Source organism: Peromyscus leucopus, chromosome 8b (genome assembly GCF_004664715.2).
Source record: "Peromyscus leucopus breed LL Stock chromosome 8b, UCI_PerLeu_2.1, whole genome shotgun sequence".
Taxonomy (NCBI): Eukaryota; Metazoa; Chordata; class Mammalia; order Rodentia; family Cricetidae; genus Peromyscus; species Peromyscus leucopus.
The window spans coordinates 953,764-970,418 of NC_051086.1; the positions used below are offsets into that span (position 1 = coordinate 953,764).

Consider the following 16,655-nt stretch of genomic DNA (forward strand, 5'->3'; position numbering starts at 1 on the left):
CTCATTTATGAGTGAGAAGAATGAGCTGTGCAGGGGGTGTGCATTCCCCAAGTTCATACAGCTCTTGAATAAGGCCCCTCAGCTGTCAGCCTTCTCAGGGCACCTACAGGTGAGAAAGTGCTGCGGCCTTTGGCCCTGGAACACCAGCACTCTGAGGAGGAGGGAGGATGAACCTGAGCCTGGTGGCCTCTGGGTACCGAGATGCCTTCAAAGGTGGGGGCAGGGCTTCTTCCTATGGCACATGTGGCCTTCAGGACCTCTCCTGTTCTCTGTGGGTACTCCTACAAGTAGGCACAAATCGTCCCAGTTCCCAGCCTCTCGGGAGGTCCTTATCCCCAGCAGGGGGCCCTCATGGCTCAGCACTGCCTCTTGTCTCCTGCAGAGCACACAGGCCCATGAGAACAACAGAGACACGCGGCTGGCGTGGACAGGCATTCCGGAGCATCTTGTGTCCACAGGATTCAACCAGGTGTGTTTCCTCCGGCATTCACAGCAGTGCCAGCCAGGGACTTGTCTAGTCCTTTAGGAGCCTGCTTCAAGAAGGTTGGGTGAGGCCATTGGGAGGTGGGGTGCAGACAGCCAGTTCCAGGCCTGTCCATATACGGGCCGTGCAGCTGGGTCTCGGGGCCCCAGGGAATTGAGGACGTTAGAAAACTGGCAGATTCCATTTGCAGTAGCTCAGCTTGACCCCAGGAGCCATGGTGGCCCCAGAGGGACCAGAGTCCATGGAGAGAAACGCCCTTCTCCCTTGTCACCCAGAGGCTCTTAAAGGGGCCGGGCCTGACACGAAAACCCAAACTCACCCTCCTGTCACGCTGCCCCGCTGCTCTGAGGCAGGTGACCATGCCAGGCCGCACCCTCAAGCACTGGGTCCCAGGAGCAGGTGGACTCCTCTGAGCCTTTCTCTGGCTTCCTCACAGATTCGTGAAAGAGAAGTGAGGCTGTGGGACACCCGCCTCTTCAGCAGCGCCCTGGCCTCCGTCACCCTGGACACCTCACCTGGGTAGGACCTTTGACATGCTGGGAGCTGGGAGCCAAGAGTCGAGAGAGAAGGTGTCCAAACTGGCCATTGGTGACGGTCCCTGGCTGATCACTAGAGTGTGCCAGATGCTGAGTCTGGGCTGCACCTGGGCCCAGCACTCCAGGATCCCCGGCTTTTCCAGCAGGGGACGCTGAGGCAGTCTTAAATGGGCCAATGAGTGAACTTGTCCTGTCCTCTTGGGGCCCTGTCAGAAAAGTAGGCCCCTGGTTATGGGGCACCCTTCACTGCTTAAAGGTCCATTCAAGTGTGTTTTTGAATTTAAGGTAGGGGCTGTGACCTTGAAAATGTGTCATTGGGGTACAGGTGACAGGAATGGGCTTGCTTTTGCTGTGGATACTTTCACGGAGCTGAGGACCCAAGGACACTTGGGGTTGTGGTAGAAAGGTAGACACTGATGATGTGAGGCCATGGGGCAGGCGGCTGTGTTTGGAGGTGTGCGTTGGCAGGTACAGGTGGGCTTGGAGTCCACTGAGGGTTATGTAAGAAGTTTGCTTGGGACTTGCCTCACACATGTTCTTAGATAGCACAGGAGTATGTGGAAGAAAGTTTATGGCTATGCCTGGTGGGATGCCTGGCCAGGCCAAGCAGCTCTGTGTAGACATCGCCTTGGTCTGTAATGGCGTATAAACCAGTCACTAGCAAGCTGGCACTGAGGATAAGCAGTCTGCTGAATCTGCACAGCCATCATGAAGAGCTAAGACAATGGAGGCTCCGGGAGGGTCAGAGACTTGCCAGGCGTGGCTGGAGGGGAAGGAGGGAGGGAGTCCGTCCCTGCTCTGCACCTTTTTTTTTTTTTTTTTGGAGCTGAGGATTGAACCCAGGGCCTTGCACTTGCTAGGCAAACGCTCTACCACTGAGCTAAATCCCCAACCCTCTGCTCTGCACCTTTAGCTATGACTGATGGAAGGGCTGATTGGGAATCCTCTGGGTAGGCTGACTGGGGAAAACTAGAGACAGGAAAGGCCCTTGGCTATCATCCATCCTTTTTAGAATATATCAGAACTGAAGAATCTGAAGAATATATCAGCAGGACAAGGGCTTATCAGAGGTCCAGAAACAAGAGCATCATGTCAAGGGTCAGGGAATGTGGGGGGAGTTGTATTCTTTAGGCCCTCAGAGGGTGAGGTGTGGTCAAGGAGATAGACCTATATCCCACCCTTTAAAGTACAGGGAGAGACTGAAGTGCTGTTTTTGTTGGTTTGTTTTTTCGAGACAGGGTTTCTCTGTGTACCCCTGGCTGTCCTTGAACTCAGAGATCTGCCTGCCTCTGCCTTCCAAGTACTGGGATTAAAGGCTTGCGCCACCGTGCCCACCTGGGCAATATCTATTTTCTACATGAGGAAGGCAAAGCTGAGGCATCTTCAGGGTCAGGGGCTGGGTCTCAAGAGTGGGGGGCACTGCCCTGGAGGAGACAGAGGTGCTGGGCCTTGAGCTACTCAGCTAGCATTTATCTTGTGTCCCGAGGCCTGGCACTGTCTTTGCACCTTTTCTCCAGACCTACTCAAGCCAGATGACCTGTCCCTGCAGGCCTCCAGCAGAGTTGCTGTGGGTGTGAAGGGCACTGGCACCATCAATCAGGTACTTTTCACCCAGCACTTCCAGCCAATCAGACTGCACTCTCAATGGTAGTGTAGAGATGCTAAGTATCCCCTGTCCCCCGCTGGGCATCTCGTGCCTAGTGTTAGGATGGCCCCTGGAAGAGTTAACCATGCCCAGACCCCACGGTGCCACTGGCCAGGGCTGACCCTGTAATTACAGCAGTTAAGAATAGCCTCGAAGGACCAAGGAGGACTGGAATTTGTCAAATCACTCCCAGATGGGCGGCCCGCCCCGCATTCCTCCTCTCGGTCCCCCAGCCCTGGCCTATGCCCTGGCAAGCTGACACCCTTGGCATGGGACCTAGGACTCTCCAGCCTCCGCAAAGCTGGTGGACATTGATGCATGCCAGTAGCTAGGCTGTTCAGAGAGGCGGCAGGTCCCCATGGCCTCGCAGGCATACTGGAAAGCAGACCCCCCTCCACGCTTGAAGATGGAAAGTGTACAGAATGCCAACTCTGGGCACAGCCGTGGGGGAGGTTGGCAGCTGAGTCTACCCGCCACCCTTGATCTCTCTGTTACAGATTTTCCATCTTGGTTTAGGCAGGACAGTGTGTGCTCACAAGAGCTACAGGGCCCAAGGGTCAGGCACATGCCCTTCCCCTCCCTCCTCTCCCAGGGACCTTTGTCACGGTTCCCATCTCTGTCCTCCCCCTGCCGTTTTGGAGTGTCTGTAAGGATGCTTGCCACAGTGCAGAGTGGCAGAATGTTGCCAGTCGCCCTCAGGCCGTGTGGTGTGCTCAGGCTGCCACCCAGAGGGTTTTCCAGCACGTCCTGGGTGCCAGATCCCAGGTTCAGCACAGGGAGGAGGTGCAGGTTAGCAGGAGGTTCTGCGCAGTCAAGCGGTCCTCCTCCCGGGGTACTGAGGGGCTGCGAGTGTGAAGGCGGACGGCACAAGGGGGAAACTCAGCCCTGCCCTGTGGCTTGTCACCTCTCTAGACCAGGAAGCAGGTGTCGGGATCCCGTCCGTCCGTCCATCCGTCCTGCCGCTGTGAGCTCTTACTGCCGTTTCACATGGGGTGCCTTTCCTCTAAAAGGAGGTTGTTTGTCTTTTTTTGTTCTTGTTTTTTCGAGATGGTTTCTTGGTGTAGTTTTAGTACCTGTCCTGGAACTCACAGAGATCCGCTTGGCTCTGCCTCCTGGGTGTTGGGATTAAAGGTGTGCGCCACCACCGCCCGGCTGAAGTTGTTAGTCTTGGAATGTGAGTTTACGAAGCTCTAACAGTACACACTTCACACCCATCTAGCCTGACTTTGGTAGAATTATCTTCCGTGGAGGCTGCATCTTGGCCTGGTCCCCACCAAGGATGGGATGATCTGGAGACCTTTCCTGAGGGGCTCTTTCCTTTCTCTAGGCCTCCCCACCCTACCCTGCCGTCCCTCTAGACCAAGTTTGCTTTGCAGCAAAAACATTGACTCAGCAGTCGCCGCTCTTCAGCAGTGGCCCACAGGCCCACAAAGGCCCCTTTGATGGGGCCTCGCCACGCCTGCTGTCCTAATAGAACCCAGGCCTACAGGAAATCCACCTGGGCTGCTGCCGCCGCCACCGCCACCACCGCAGCCTCGGTAGAAAGGGGCCCCACCCAGGCCCCATGCTCCCACCTCCTGCCCCACATGACCCGGTCCACCTCCTCCCTCTGCCAGAGCCCTCAGCAGCCGCTAATTGAATCCAGAGCCTCTTGTGGCTGAGGCTGACTGGATGCTGGCATTGACACCCCAAACCACAGGGCCTGTTCCCCAGGCCTCGCTGGGCCTCCTCCTTCCCTCCAGGGGTGAGTCTTGGTACTGGGGCCATGACCCACAGGAAGACATTGATTGGCACTGGGACCTGTCAATGACTTGCTTCTTTCTGCCTTTGCTGAGCCCCTCCGTTCCCCCGGGGCCCAGCTCCTCTCCCAGTCCTAAGGGTAAAGGTAAATATGTCGTGTGGCCATCAGTTTTTAGAGCTGCTCACACCCAGTCCAGGCTCCAGCTGTCCTTGAATGTCGTCTTGCTGCCCCCACAGCCTGTAGTCTTCCTAGAAAACATTCCTTCCTTGGGGTTCCAGAATTGCTGGGCACATCCCCGGGGCCACCAAATCTGGCACCATCTGCAAGCCAGACAGTCTTTTGGTCCTGTCCTTGCTGCTAATGTTCTGTTCTGGCCTCCCCTCTGTCCATCAAACTTCTTGCCTTGGTGGATCCATGTTTCCCCCACCAATGACCTCCTTTACAGTGGGGCTTGTCCCAGGCAGTGTAGACAGCAGGAAGGAGCTGGGGCCACACATTCTTGGCCTGCTTAGGATTCTACGGTAAAGTCTGGAAGCCACCTGTCCTAGGATCAGCCATTATTAGGCCCTAGAATGAGGAAGCTCCAGGCTGTCTTCTCTAGTGAAGGCAGGGGTAGACCGCCCTTCAGAACACGCAAGGAGGACGTGACCTTCCTTGGAGTCCCTCTGCATCCATGTTTACTATGAGCCCCTTCCAACCTTCTACACAGGCACTGTGGCTCCTGCTGGCACAAGACTGGGACTAGCTAGGGTAAGTTGCCCTAACCAGTCCATTTTCTGCCCCACCCAGGTGAAGGTACTTACCAATGGGTCAGAGCCCATGGTTGGAGCTTTCTAATGGGTGAAGCTCTCAGCAGCAGACCTGCCAAGGCCCATGCCTGACCTGTGGTCAGTAACCATGGGTGTCCACAGAACACAAAGCTCATATACCCCAAACCCAACCAGAGAGACAGTCAATTCATTTTATTTTTTATTTTCTTACAAAAGGCCTTCATATCATCAATAGTCTTACAAAAACCAAAGTCCTTGTCACTGAGTTTGAAAAACACTTTCCCAGCATAAACGGGAAAAGATCTTTTATAAATACATTTAAAAAAGAAAGAACAAAACTAATCCATGTGTGCCCCGAGCACCTTCCTTTCCAGTTTCAAGTGTTCCTGCACTTTTGGGGCCGAGGCCACAGGCACAGTGCCTTCCCCACCCACTGCTTCTGGGGGCTTCCTTCACCAGTCACCAGACTCCATGGCCTGGGGAGCCCGACACGCCTAGCCACGTTACCAGCACATGGCAGGGCTCACACCCCAGGATTGCACACTGCAGAAGACAGCGGTGTCTGTATGGGACACGCTGCTGGCTGTGACAGGTCATCTGGGCTGTAGCAGCTCACAGATGCGATCCAGCCCAGAGGGTCAGGGGCTGGCTGCTCTCCCACGGCGCCCGCCGTCATGCAGATGCCCTGTGCTGCATATTGAGAACTTGCTCAGTGTGGCGTGTGGCGGCAGGAGGCTGGTGACTGAAAGCCTGGCCTCCTGGCTGCTCTCTCTCTCTCTCTCTCTCCTGGCTTAGATGTAGTGCTTAGCGGGGAGGGCCCCCTGAAGGCTGGGCCCTGGGTAGCCCATAAGGGGCACCTCACATTCAGGACCACCTGACAGGACCTCTCCACCTCCCTCTGTTGCCTTAGAGCTTGGCTCCAAGGGGGCTTTCACCCCCTCTAGTTCCAGGGGCCCAGTCCCTGGTCCCACCTGCCCTTTGTCCTCCGCCGCAGCCGTTGCCCTCCCCCGCCGCACACAGTAGGCGGCTCCTGCAGCGGCCAACACAGCCAGAAGGACAGCGGCCAGGGCAGGCGCGATAAGGAGCGGCAGATTGCCCTCGCGGGCCTGGGTGACTGGGGCGTGATTGGAGCGGACCGCCTGGGGGGTGCTGGCCTCCCCACAGGCCTCCTCACCTTCGGGTGTCCGCCCGGCTCCCAGGGGTGTGACACAGATGGAGTAGGTGGCGTTGGGCCGCAGCTGAGTGACCGTGTACTCTGCCAGGGAAGCAGGCAGCCGCAAGGTCACCAGCCGCTTGTCGGGGCCGGACAAGTTCCGGTAGGTGAGGCGGAGGCTGCGGAGCTGTACCGTGTCGCCCTGCAGGTAGCGCTGCAGCCCCACACGCACGGAGGTGGGGCTCACGGGCTCAATGCTGAGAGGCAGGGGCCTCGGGGGCCTCGGCGTGTCTGGTGTGGAGCTGGGCTTCATCCCGCGCCCCACTGGACTCTCACAGTACAGCCCAATGAAGCCCTCGGGGCACAGGCACTCCCGGTGGTGTCTGGCCCCCACGCGGCAGGTCCCACCATTCAGGCAGGTGGATGCTGGGCAGTCCTGGGGCTGAGGAGCAGGCCTCATGGTTGGTGGGGCCGTGGATGGTGAGATGGAGGCCTGGGTAGTTGGTTCTGTGAGGCTGGGCCATGTGGGACCTCGGCTAGAAGGCGAGGGTGTGGACTCCCTGATAGTAGGCCTTACAGTCGGGGCCGTGGCTGTGGTAGTGGTGACTGGGCAGCCAAAATCCGCATAATCCAGGTCCAGGAGCAGCCGGCCAGCATTCTTGGGTGGGAAGTGGCAGCGCGTCTCCTCAGGGCTGGCCAGCACCACGTGGCTCTCACGCACCCAAGGCCCAAACCAGCTCAAGGGGCACACGCAGTTGAAGGGGTTTCGGGCGGCTGCTAGGAGGCGCAGGCGGGGAAAGAGATTTGAGAGGTCACTGGGCAGGACCTGCAGGCTCAGGTTGCTCACATCCAGTTCCTGCAGGGCGGTCAGGCCGGCCAGGTCCTCGGGCCGCAAATGGGCAATGCGGGTATTGCCGGCTAGTCGAAGGCGCGTCAGGCCACGCAGGCCTTGGATCACAGGTGGCATGTGCTCCAACTGGTTGTCAGAAACATCCAGGTCGTGGAGGTTGCGCAGGCGGCCAAAAAGCCCCTCATCCAGCTGCCGCAGCCCCAGGCCAGCCAACCTCAGTGCCTCCACGTTGGCAGTATCCAGAACCCCGGATTCCAGGGCTGGGATGTTGTTGTAGCTGAGGTCGAGCAGCAGCAGGCGGGGCAGATGCAATGGAGGCAGCACCCGAAGCTCATTGTCCTGCAACTTGAGCTCCAGGAGGTGGTCAAGGGCGTCAAAGGCGCCAGGCTGGATGTGGCGAATGCGGTTCTTGCCCAGGTAGAGGCGCTCAAGGCGTCGCAGGCCGCGGAAGGTCTCATTGGAGATCTCATGCAGTTTGTTGGCAGTCAGGTCCAGGTTACTGAGGTTAACAAGTGGCTGGAAGATGCCACCAGGCAGGCTAGTGATCTGGTTCTGTGACAAGTCCAGGAGCTGCAGGCCAGGCAGGCCAGCAAAACTGCCCACATCAAGTGTGGTGATGCCGTTCTCAAAGATGTACAGGCCCACTGTGTCGGGGGGCACGTCTCGGGGCACCGTGGTTCCCTGGCGGGCAGTACAGAACACTGTCTGTGGCTGGCTGCACTGACAGCCGGACGGGCAGCCCTGGACTCCAGACGCCAGGAGCAGCAGGGACAACAGCAGGAGAGATGGCAGACAGCTCCTGGAGTGCATCTTCTGTTCCTAAGAGCAGAGCGTTTATGAGTCAGGGCTGAGGGCCGCCACATGAGGAAAGCCAGAGGGGAATTCTCCACTCCCCACCCTCAGATGCAGCAGATCCCAGAACTTGTGAGTCAGGTCCCTAGTGCCCCTGGCCAGTTTCTGGCCCATCTCTGTCATCCTTCTCTACGTGATCATATCATTATGGCATTGGTTGTCATGAATGAGCATCCAGAAAGCTGATACATGTAGAGGCTGGCTAGCTAGTACTAGAACCAACGGCCACTGGCGACAGCCCAGTGACATCAGTTTCCTCTCTCTGAACCCAGGCCTTCTTGCCCCAGCTGAGACCAGTCCCTCTAGCTGGCCGCATGGTCAGGGAAGGAGGAGAATTGTGGGTCCTGAACGCCCTCCCTGTAGAGTCTGGAGAGACAGAATGGCAGTCGGCCCGGGCGCGTAAGCAGAGAAGCTGGCTGTTGGGGCCGCTGGCCCCTGCAAAACACTCTGTGTCCCTCCCTTCTCCGAGTGAGGAGAGACCGCAGCAGGAAAACTTCACATGGAAACTATGGGACCCGTGTTTTTCCACTTGTGCTGTCAGACCTGCCCAGGGTGGGGGCTGTGGGCCGCCAGGATGTGGCCAGCGAGGAGGCTCCTAGAGGAGGGGTAGAGGCTGGCTGGCAGCCCTTGCTTGGCAGGTGTCCTTGTCTAGGGGAGAGGGGTGGCTGGATGAATTGAAACTCCTTTTCAGCCCCCATCATCAAAGCATGGATTGGAGATGAGGAACCCGTGGTTCAGGTGAGGAACAGTGTGATATCGTGACCCGTGACAGTGCCAGGCTAGACAAGTACATCAGGCTAACTCTTCAGATTGTTCTTGGGGATTCTGCTCTGGGCCAGACCCTTAGAATGAAGAACAGCACCGTCCCCCCAGAAGTGACAGTGGCCCACCCTTCCCACATGCCAGTACTTGCTCAGCACGCTGCTGCCTCCATTCCCTCAGCGGCCAATTTAGATGGAAGCTTCTTTTGTCGCCCCAGAGTCACAGAGGGGAAGGGGCTCTTGGAGGTACCAGTGAGTCTGAGCGGGAGCCCAGGGCTTGAGTATAGCCAGTGTGGCAGTGTCTGCCCCTGGGGCAGGCTCCATTCCCTCCAGAGCTCCGTGTCTTAGCCCATCAAAGGTGGGGCTCCTAATCTTATCCTGGGGTGAGAGAGGTCAACAGCTTGCTCATTTCACTCAGGCTCCTAGGAGAGCCTGAGGGCCACACCCAGGCAGTCCCCACCCTGGGTGTCCCAGAGCCCTGAACTTTGCATGGGATGCCAGGATGTCCCCAGGCAGGCAGTCCTGCTTAATGGCTGACAGTCCCTTCCATTCCAGGCCCCTGCTGCTGCTCACACAACGGCCTTTTGTGCTATAGGTAGCGCTGGGGCCTCCCTTTCCCCACGTGTGGCCACAGCAGGTAACAAGACCTCCACCCAGCCTGCCTGCCTTTACCACTACCCCATCTGTGGGTTCCCCTTTTTCAAAGCACAAGGGCCCCTTGTATGTGAAAGGGAAGAAGTCAGACTGGGTCCCAGGACAGGCGAGTTGGATGCCTGGGACTTTATGCTGGCTCTAAGTGAAAGAAAAAGCCGAGCTGCCCTGGTTGAGCCCACACGCCCCGTCTACCTTCAGTGCTGGGAGCCTTTAGGTAGGGTCTCACACTGAGAATTAACTGAGACAAGCACCAGAACCATGAGGGCCTCAGGATCCTACCAGCACCGTGGGGCTCTGCATCTAATGACCAAACGCTGTCAGCTGTACCCCTAGTTGCCTTACCCCCAGGATCTGTTCCACCCTCCTCAACTTGGAGGATGGCTGGTTTGGCCCGGCTTCCAGACACGGCCTTCAAATGACCTCCATCCACACCTGGCATCCATGTAGGGTGCGAGGGGCCTTCTCCTCAATCCCTCTTCTCAGTGGGCCCAGGGCAAGGTCAGGCAGGAAGAGACCCTACCCATGGCTAGCCTGGCCACTCTGTTGATTCGTCTCCCTGTGGGTCCAGACAGGCGGTCCTATGTTCAGTTGGCCAAGCTGTGAGGCCTCGGCTGGCAGCTGGGTACTTAGCACCTTACTTTCTTCTGTCTATCCTGGCTGTGGGGGCTGGGGTGGGCTGAATGTGTGTGTGAGGGAGAGGCCCCTTACTCTGCACTAGCAGCCGCTGAAGGGGAAGAAGGGGGAAGGGTATGCATGAGTTCTGATCATAGGATGGCCACTTGGCCAGCAGGGTGTAAGCTGGGGAATGCCCATACAAGTTGGTAGGCGAGGGAATGGAATTAAATCAGGAGGGACCGGGTCCTATGCCAAGAAGACCATACAGGTAATCCAATTCCCATTCCTCCAAGAATCATGCTAAGTTTCTTTGTCTGACCCCTGGCTCCACCCCTCCCAGCAAGGGGAGACTGAGGCAGAAGATGGTGCTAGAGCTTTGGAAAATTCCAGTTTGCAAGGTACAGTCTGTTGGCTGGAGAGAACAGTGTGGGCAGTCCTTGAAGGGAATCTGGATAGGGCAAAAGCTAAGCATGCTGGGAAAAAGGTGAAACAGTTTGGAGAGGCAGGCGATGGGCCTGACTTCAGGCCCAATTCTGTTGCGAACATTCCTGAGTCCTTTTCTTATTTATTGTTTGGTTGGTTGGTTAGTTGGTTTTTTCAAGGCAACTTACTATGTAGCCCTGGCTGTCCTAGAACTCACTAGGTAAACTGCCTTTATCACTACCCCATCTGTGGGTTCCCTACATTCCTTACAGAACTAAGGACCTGGCTCTTGATGTTAAACAGGGAGTTCTTTTCTTTTCTTTTCTTTTTTTTAGTGTGTAAGGTTGTTTTGCCTGGATGTGTATGTGCGGTACCTAAGGAGGCCAGAAGAGGCTGGAGTTACAGGTGGTTGTGAGTCACCTTATGGGTGCTGGGCATCAAATCGGGGTCCTCTGGAAGAGCAGCCTGTGCTCTCGACTACTACGCCATCTCTCCAGCCTCCAACAGGGAGCTCTTTTAATAAGTTCTGAAGACATTTAGCTTGTCTGGATCTGGGGCCTAGTGCCTGGTGTATGTACACGTGAGGATGGGTGGCTTCGCTAGAGTTGCTACTGCCCTGTGCTTTCAGCTGATTATGGTGGCTCTGACAGTACAGCGCCTTTGTTTGATACCTGATCCTGGTGGAGCTAAAAGTTGTGGGAAGAATTCTAGAGCAGCCCCTGGGGTCAGAAGGGAACAGTGATGAAGGGTCAGGCCTCCTCCTCCTCCTCCTCCTCCTCCTCCTCCTGGATTCCTCACCTACACTGACCTGATTCTACCATAGCCTGGTAGACAGAGGCAGGAAGGCCCAGCTCCCAAGGAGCCGGGATGAAGTGTTTGGGAGCCAGACCACAAATCCCACCTTAGCGTCCACTGGGGCTGCTCACAACATCTGCTTCCCAGAGCACTGGCCAAATGGCCAGTAAACATCAGTAGCCACTAAGGGTAGCCACCTGTACTCCAGGAGTCCTGTTTCCTCATTAGCAGGACCCACTGTATCACCTTCATGCTAATTAGAGACCCCTGGGCCCAGGTCAAGGCCACAGGACCAGGCATCCCTCCACTCTCAAGGCAATGGGAAAGTGGGGGTGGGGGTCCTTAGTTCTGTAAAGGAATGGAGGGGTAAGCTGTCCTTTGGCCCAACCTCCTGAAGCACATGACCTCCAGGAGGGGCTCTGTGAGTGAGGACAACTAAGGGCATTGGTCATCTAGCTCTCGAGGGCCCAGAATGCCCTCCACACCCAAGTGTGTGACACACTGTAGGCACCCACCCATACACATGCCTGAGGTCAGGCAGGGACGGGAGAGTGGGTGGGGTAGAACCCAGGCATTTGGTGAGCACATCAGCCCTGGAGCTGGTGCATCTCCCTGAGGCTAAGGCAGGCCATGTGCCCAGCGGGGTGGAGACAATTCAGACAGAATCCCCCCTCTTTGCACACTTCAGGGTAGGTACAGATAAGCTCTGCAAGTCTGACTCTCAGCTCTGGGCTCCCAGCCTCTGCCTCCTGGTGCTGGCCTGAATGGGCTCTACTCTGCTCGCCAGGCCTGGCAGCAGCCCAGCCCCAGGAGGCTGCCAACACCCCCCCCCAACCTCCTCCCGCAGGCGGGACTGTGCCGGCGGCCAGAATGGCTGGCTCCAGTTTCGCTGACGTGTCCGAGGCAGTTCTGGGCCCTGGTTGGGTCCATCCTGTCGCCCCGTCTCTAGAACACAGCAATCCTAGCCCAACATAGAAGATGGGCCAAGGGTCTCTATCATAAGTTCTTGCACAGAAAACGGGGGGCTGGGGGGCATAGCCCAGGCTGGCGATTAAGTCAGGGGATCCCAAGCCAGTTCTGTTCAGTCTGCTTTGTGACCTCACCCCGACTCCCTGGCCTCTTTTGGCTTCCATCTCTGCTTATAACTCAAAGGGCTTTTGCGTTTGAGCCACAGGTTAGGATTACCTAGGAAGCTCCCTTAAGACCTCAACTCTCTGGGCTGTGTTCATCCTTTTAAAAAGTCAGTTAAAGGAGTCTTCCTGTTGGGGAGAGCCAAGCAGCTCTGTTCCGAGGAAAGTCCTCCGGTGAGCCTTCTGCACAGCTAGAGAAGCTGTAAACAGGACAGTGAGGACATCGGCTTAACTGCTGTGTCTGTCCAGAAAAGGATTCTGGGTCTTGGAATATTTGTGGCCAGGGTGGCCTGTCCCCACCCAGGTGTCTTAAGTGGCCCTGTGGGTGACCCGGCTGCTGCCAGACCTGTCAGCCAGGGCAGATAAATCAGTGACTCAGATCAGTGTCTGGCTCAGGTGACCCCTTGGGTGGCAGGTGTGCCGTCTTCGGAGCCGGGCCACTTGTAGAGCAAGAACAGCTGTGGCCCCAGGAGCTGTGTGGTGGCTGTGGCCCAACCAGAAGTGGCCTAGCAGAATGCCACTGTCAGCACGCGGCAGGTGTGATGCCGCTGGGGCTCAGCCTCCTACTGCCCTGTCCCTGCCCAGGGCTTGGCACCCACTGAATAAGCTGTAACCCTGTAACCCTGCAATTAACCCCGAACCTACCAAAACACCTTAGTCACTGCAGAAGGCCATCCACCCCACGCCTCCAAAGCACAGGAGTCTCGGGGAGATGGGAAGGGAGTGACCTCAGAAGGGGTCTTCTCCTACTCAAATTCATCATGCCATTGTTCTACAAGTCACTCAGCAATCTTAGATGAACCCTTCAGCCACCGTACGGTACAAGAGGCCTCTTCTGGGGTCTACGAACTGGTCATTGAACCACACTTCTAACCCGCAGTTGTCACTAGTGACCAGTGGCTGTGGCTGAGGGCCAACAAGGTTCCCAACCTACCCCAGCCCGCTCAGTGCAAGCCAGCTCCCTCCTTAATGAAATCTCTCAGGCAGCCTCCAGGAATGCCAGAGCCTTATTGCATTCCCCAGGAGGAGTTGGCGTGTGTGTGTGTGTGTGTGTGGGGGGGGGGGGTTGTCCCCAACCTTGAAGAAGAACTGGCCTCTTGCCTCCCCCATCCCCCAAACCGAGGTGGCCTGGAGACTCCTCACACCCAGGGAGACTGGAATGAGGAAAAGCGGGGGAGGCCTGTGGCCGACAGCAGGCTTGGGGAAAGCAGCCCCGGCTGACTCTGGAATGTGGAAACTGATAAAAGGAAGGAGGTCCAGTCCTCCCCAGCCAACGCCAGACACCAAAGCACCCCTGCAGGCCCTGCTGCAGTCACGTGCACAGACACACACCCTCCGGGCCACACTCCTGTGTGCCTGAGTGCGTGTGTTCACACACACCTCTCCCTTCTTCTCCAAGAACACACACAAATTCCACAGCAGTGAGGGGAGCTGGTTTTCTTGGCAACACGAGGGCCTTGGGCCCCACAGCTCTGGGAGGGGCTCTGAGGGGTACTGAAGGGGAGCTCTGAGAGGGATGGCTGATCCCCTTCACACAAGGTTAGGACCTGCCAGTGGTCAAGAATGAACTGTCTGCCTGGGGTGGTGAGGGGGAGCTGCTTCCTGGTGCTGGCCAGAACCCCACTTTCCTGTTCTTAGAAGCTGTGTAGCACCATGAGGGCTCACTAACGATCCACAAAAACCCTGGCTCTTCTCTAGGACTGCCCAGCTAACCCAGGGATGGGGATATCTAGGATGGAAGTGAGAACCGGGGGTTATCTGCCAGAGGGGTCTAGCCCAGGAAAGCATAAGTCTTGGCTGTGTCTTGGGGGGCTCCTGTGCTCACCTTCTCTTCTGCCACTTCCAGAGGGTGGCATCCAAACGCCTGGGACACCAGCCCTCCACCCCATACCCTCTGACTCTGCACCCACAGATCTCAGGTGGCTGTTCCGACGACGTGCAACTCCAAAGCTTGGGGAGGTGGGGGCATCCAGTGCTCACCTCTTCCTCCCCCCCCCGGCTGGCGCGTGTACTCCTAGGTCCTTTCCTCTCTGGATGGGAGATGCTAGATAATGGTCTGGAGGGAGTCCAGCTGGGCTGCTCATTACCAGAGCCCTCTTCCTGCTTCTGACACACTGTTTACAGAAGTTCCTCAGGGGCTGATTCCCCTGGGAGAGGACAGTAAACTCTAGAGACTGCCCTCCCATCCCCCACCTGCCTGCCCCAGCTCTAAGGGGCTATGCTAACAGCTGGGTCCATACTGGCCTTCATTGCCCATACCAATGGAGCCCTGACAAGGCTCCAGCCCACCCACATCTCTGCTTTCCTAGCACCCAAAATCCAGCCTGGGGGAAGGGACCTTTTATATTTTGGCCAGTCCTCTTCCCTAAGGGCTCTTGGCCCAGGCAGGGAAGAAGCTGTCTTGGTGTCTCTTCCTCTCACCTACCATTAATTCATAAAGCAAGCAAGGGGATTCCTAGACCCTGAGGTTTCTTCTACCCTTCAGGCTCCACTCCTGGGATCCAGTGGAAGCGGTCAGCAACCCTAGTGTGGTAATCGTTAACTAATTGGGGGTGAGGTAGTGTGGTTGGCACCAATCAGCTGGCCTGCCAGTGGCCACAGGGAACCTCAGCAGTCTTCTGGCCCCAGAGCTTCGAGCCCAGGGACACAAAGGACTAGACTAGCTCTAGGCCATTGGGTCTGCAGCGGCGGCCAGCCCCTTCCCTGGGAGAGATGAGCTGCTGATACTGGAGCACCAAAGATTCTGGTCAAAGTCCATCCCTCACCTGGGGGCACACCTATCAGTCTCCCACCCCCACCCCTCTCTAGGGCTGCCAGAGTATTTGTGGGCCCCATGTGTGACAAGGCCCAGAGGACCCCAGGCGACCAGTCTGCACAAGGGCACCAGCCTGTCTGACCTCATGAGGGAAAAGTAACCAGACTACGGCTGGGCCATCCCCGAAAAGAGGTTTGATTCATAAAACTGGTCACGCCAGAGGGCCCAGCCGTGGGAGGAGGAAGCAAGGGAGGGGGGTGTTTATTTTGTCTACTCAGAGCCTCGCGGGTAGGTGAGCCATGTACAAATGCACACCCTGCATACCCTGGCTCTCCCGGGGGTCAAGGGAGGCCCCCGGGCCCACTCGGAGGGCGGGGGACAACCGGCCGTGCCTGCCCAGGTAATCGCCGAGGCCAGAGGAAGCCCTTCGCTCCCCCAATCGCAGTCCCACTGGAGAATGCGCGTGCTGGTGTGCAGGGCGAGTGTGATCAGCCCTGCCCGGCGCCCCCGCCCTCGTCCCTAGACACTCACCGGGAGGCGGCGGCCGAGGGAGCCGGGCGGTGCGGCCCACCGCCTCAGTGGGGCCTCGTCCTTCGCCTCCGGCCGGTCCCGAGGGGTCCGGGGTCCGGAGGCTGCGGCGTCCGCGTCTCCCAGCCCCGGGCTCCGGCTCCGGCTCCGAAGTTGTCTCGTAGGAGGCTGATCTTTCCTTAAGATGTGGGGGGTGGGACCATCTCTGCTGAGGGCGGGGCTCCTCCCCATTGGCCGAGGCGGGGTTTGGCCGAGCCTCCACACACTCCACACATACACACACACACACACACACCCCTCCGCTGAGCGGGTCATTGCTCCGAGCAGGCCTAGGCTGTACCTAGACACCTCTGAACCCCAGTGAGGAGAGATTTTTATTAGGCTGGTTTAAGTCGATCCTTAGTTTGCTGTGTGACACTGGACAGATTCCTGCTTTTCAACTGAAAAACAAATAGCGACATAAATTTTCAAGGGGTGACCATTAGGGTCAACGAAGATCTGGAGAAGCAGAGGCTAGGATAGTAAGGCCAGCTGGGGTGAGGACTTAGTCCCCATGACCAGCCCAGTCTGCCAAAGCTTAGGATTTTTCATACAAATCTAGATTTTTAGGTGTAATCTCTCAATGTACTATTGTTGGTAGCTAATCCCAATTTCAAAAGCTGGAAAGGCCACCCGAAGTGTTTCCAAGAGCCTCTTACATAAAGTCTCTTATGCTGGATTTGGGGTCCTTGTGTTCATGACAGCATCCCTGGTCACCTTCCCAGTTTTAAATGAAAGACTGAGACCTAGAAACAGATGTCTGCTCAAACCCCTCCAGTTACTGGAAGCTAAGCTTCAAGACCACATGTTTGGGGTGGGAGGTGGGGTTGGGGACTTCATCAACGGTAGGAGGGACCTGGGTGTTTGTTGACAGTGGCCCTTGACTGAGCGGGAGGGGCGGTGCCAGGGGCTAGTTCAGAAAAA

General features: G+C 57.1%; 2 protein-coding genes across 4 annotated transcripts in view; one reads left to right on the forward strand and one right to left on the reverse strand.

Moving 5' to 3' along the window:
* LOC114710637 (coronin-7) overlaps positions 1-16,655 on the forward strand; it is a 56,237-nt gene that overhangs the window by 26,753 nt on the left and 12,829 nt on the right. For all 3 annotated transcript variants that reach the window (XR_005090400.1, XM_037201207.1, XM_028894869.2), the window contains exons 8-9: positions 383-469; positions 921-1,003. Coding sequence is in view for 2 of the 3 variants with exons in the window: in XM_037201207.1 (XP_037057102.1) it covers positions 383-469; positions 921-1,003 (170 nt within the window). In the remaining variant the exon portion in view is untranslated. The remainder of the gene's footprint in view (positions 1-382; positions 470-920; positions 1,004-16,655) is intronic.
* Positions 5,354-15,856, reverse strand: Vasn (vasorin). Its single transcript, XM_028894870.2, has 2 exons — positions 15,696-15,856; positions 5,354-7,998 (listed from the first exon to the last, which is right to left on the reverse strand). The coding sequence occupies exon 2, from the start codon at positions 7,987-7,989 to the stop codon at positions 5,968-5,970; it is 2,022 nt and encodes a 673-aa protein (XP_028750703.1). The 5' UTR covers positions 7,990-7,998; positions 15,696-15,856; the 3' UTR covers positions 5,354-5,967.

What these genes read in the sequence shown, in the direction of transcription:
- Vasn (XM_028894870.2), bottom strand. Translation starts at nt 7,989, where the DNA reads ATGCACTCCAGGAGCTGTCTGCCATCTCTCCTGCTGTTGTCCCTGCTG.